At 52.8% G+C, this 2,530-nt stretch overlaps 1 protein-coding gene across 1 annotated transcript in view; it reads left to right on the forward strand.

Moving 5' to 3' along the window:
* The first annotated feature begins 1,005 nt into the window (after positions 1-1,005).
* The window catches only part of MN1 (MN1 proto-oncogene, transcriptional regulator), a 40,132-nt gene continuing 38,607 nt past the window's right edge, over positions 1,006-2,530 (forward strand). Inside the window, exons 1-2 of the mRNA XM_009282827.1 lie at positions 1,006-1,017; positions 1,850-1,984. Coding sequence (XP_009281102.1) covers positions 1,006-1,017; positions 1,850-1,984 — 147 coding nt within the window. The remainder of the gene's footprint in view (positions 1,018-1,849; positions 1,985-2,530) is intronic.

The raw sequence follows: 2,530 nt of genomic DNA on the forward strand, positions 1-2,530 counted from the left end.
ACGGCAGGTTGGCAGCCCCGGGGCGTGTTTAGCCCAGAACATGTTCCAAGTTAGAAACCAGGGTTGAGCTGCCTTCCGACGTTTAACAAATAGTGAATGTGTATATACCGTGAGCCTGTAGAACACTGCAGCCAGTATAGGACCGTACCATTTCAATCAACTCACTGTTTTTACTGTCAAAATATTTAGGCTGATATTATTTCCATATTTGCCATCGGCCAGTTATATACTACTCCTGAGCTGCAGCTGGATCCGTGCGGCGCTGCTGGTGAGTTACCGCGCTGAAACTTTCAGTCTTAAAATTTGGTCCTGGAAGATAGTGATGCCGAGGCCAGCAGCGGAGGAGCAGAAAAGCCTTTTGGTGAAGCAGTCCAGGGAAGGAGCGAGCGGTTAGCCACCGCTTGCAGAATACAGCGGCAAGCCTCGCCGCTGGCCCTGGCACGGACACCTGGGGCTCCTGCTGGTGGGCACAGACCAGAAAGGAGGAGAGAGGAGAATTAACGCTTGCCCAGAAGCATTTGAGACGGTCAGCCCACGGACCAAGGAAGTCTCCATCCCTCTAATTGTATTCTCCCTCACAGCATCATTCTGCTCTTCCAGAGACAGTGCTTGCTCCGCTTGAGGAACAAACAGATTCTGAATCTCCCAGGAAATGCAAGGTGAATCTTCTAAATCAGTAAAAATCTGTCTTTTCTGAAGCATTTGGTCTCTTCCCTGGAAGCCAACGTTACAGGAGGTATCTGTGAAAGGCACCACTCCCTGCTTTAGGAAAGAACTGCGATTTCAGAGAGGCCTTAGGTCCTTTCACGTCAGCAAAAGTAATTCTTCACAGCAGAAATCCAGCCGCCTTACAGGAGCAAGTAACTTTCTTCCACGCCACTTTTGATACAACTTTCATCATATCTGCGGTGCAGAGAGAACAGACCATTTCCCCAGAGAAGTACCTGTATATAAACACAACGATAAAGCCGTGATAAAAAGGATCAACTACAAATGAAACCCACCATGATTACAACGGTAAGTAATTATCTCCAATAATACTCCCGGCAGATATATTGTCCAACTGGCATGTGGTATCTTACATGGAAAGTATCTTTTTATGCCACCCTAGAGTGGACGCACTGACAGAAAATGGATTCTGGCTGAGATGAAAGCAGTGTTACTTCTCCGAGGTGGATGCTTCACTCCCTGATCTGTCCCAGCGAGGCTGATCACGTTCCTTGCCCACGTTAAAGACTTACCAGCCAGAGAGCCTCAGCCCTATTGTGCGATTCTGTACTGGTAGGACTGGCATTAAAATGCCGATATTGTTTTGGTTTACAATGCTCTTACTTGTTCTGCTGCGCTTGCTGTTTTGATTGGCACTCTTAAAATTAATCCAGCTTTTTTCCTTTGCTTTTTTTTAAATAATCCAGTTTTAAAATTGGATGCTATTTTGGCCAGAAAAATACTGGGTAATAAATGAATGCTAGTTTACACAACAAATCATTACCATTTCAAGACAATAACAAGTTAAAGGGAAGAGCCGAGTGCATGCCACATGTGTACACAGGGACCAGCTGGGGTACCACCTCTCTGTGCAGCACCTTCATGCCCCTGCAGGCTTGCCCTTGGCAGCCACAACCCGGCACTCGCCAGACCTAGTGCTCTTACTGTTTGGAAAACATCTCCTTGGGAGCAAAAGCCCAAGCATGTTAATGCCGCTCTTATGAGGTATAAAATTCAAAAAATTCCACTGTGTGACAGAGAAATCACTCCCATACTAAGAGATGAGTCTCCTCAACGAAAGCGTCCTCCTCTTCCTGCGTTCAGAAAACGGTGTTACATCTGCCATGAGCTTTGTGCCCAGCGCGTGCCCGCCTTCCTGCCCGCGGAGCCCGCACACCGAGGCCGGCACGGGGTGCGGATACGCCACGCTTTCTTCGCTGCAAGCAGCCCCTCGCCCGACCCCAGCTTGAACAGAGGGAGTCAGGAGGCACTGCGGGTACACACCGGGCGCGTTTCCCAGAGCATAGTGCAGCAAGGGGGCTCGTGTGCTTCAGGAACCGGTTTCTCTGCTGGGACACAGCCTGACTCCCGTGAAAGCCAACAGAAGTTGAGTGTCTAAAGAGCGGTTCTGGGGGAGCTGGGACAGGCCGTGGGCAGGCGAACCATCAAGATTTCCCTCTCCAGCGAGCCTGCGGTGGCTCTGGGGTGAGCGGGGCCGAGCCCTGACACCAAAGCAGGGACCCCTCCAGCACCCAGCTTATGGGTGGCGTTAATCACGTTAATCACCGCCCTGCCCAGACGCGTGCAGCCCTGAGGGAAAGGCGCTTGCTCCTGGGCCTGGAGCCGTCCTGCACCGACTGAGGCAGCACAAGGAGCGGGAAGGGGGCGCTGAGGGGGCTCTCCCTAGGCCCGGCTAGGGGCGCTCCTGCCCGCCGGGCCCGGCTGCCTGGCGGCAAGGCGGGGCGGTTTGGCGCGGCAGGGCTGACCCGGCAGGCCGGGCTCCCCCAGAGCCGCCCCCGGCGAAGGGCGGGCCGGGCGGGGG

The sequence above is a fragment of the Aptenodytes forsteri genome, unplaced genomic scaffold (genome assembly GCF_000699145.1).
Source record: "Aptenodytes forsteri isolate BGI_AS27 unplaced genomic scaffold, ASM69914v1 Scaffold550, whole genome shotgun sequence".
Classification (NCBI taxonomy): Eukaryota; Metazoa; Chordata; class Aves; order Sphenisciformes; family Spheniscidae; genus Aptenodytes; species Aptenodytes forsteri.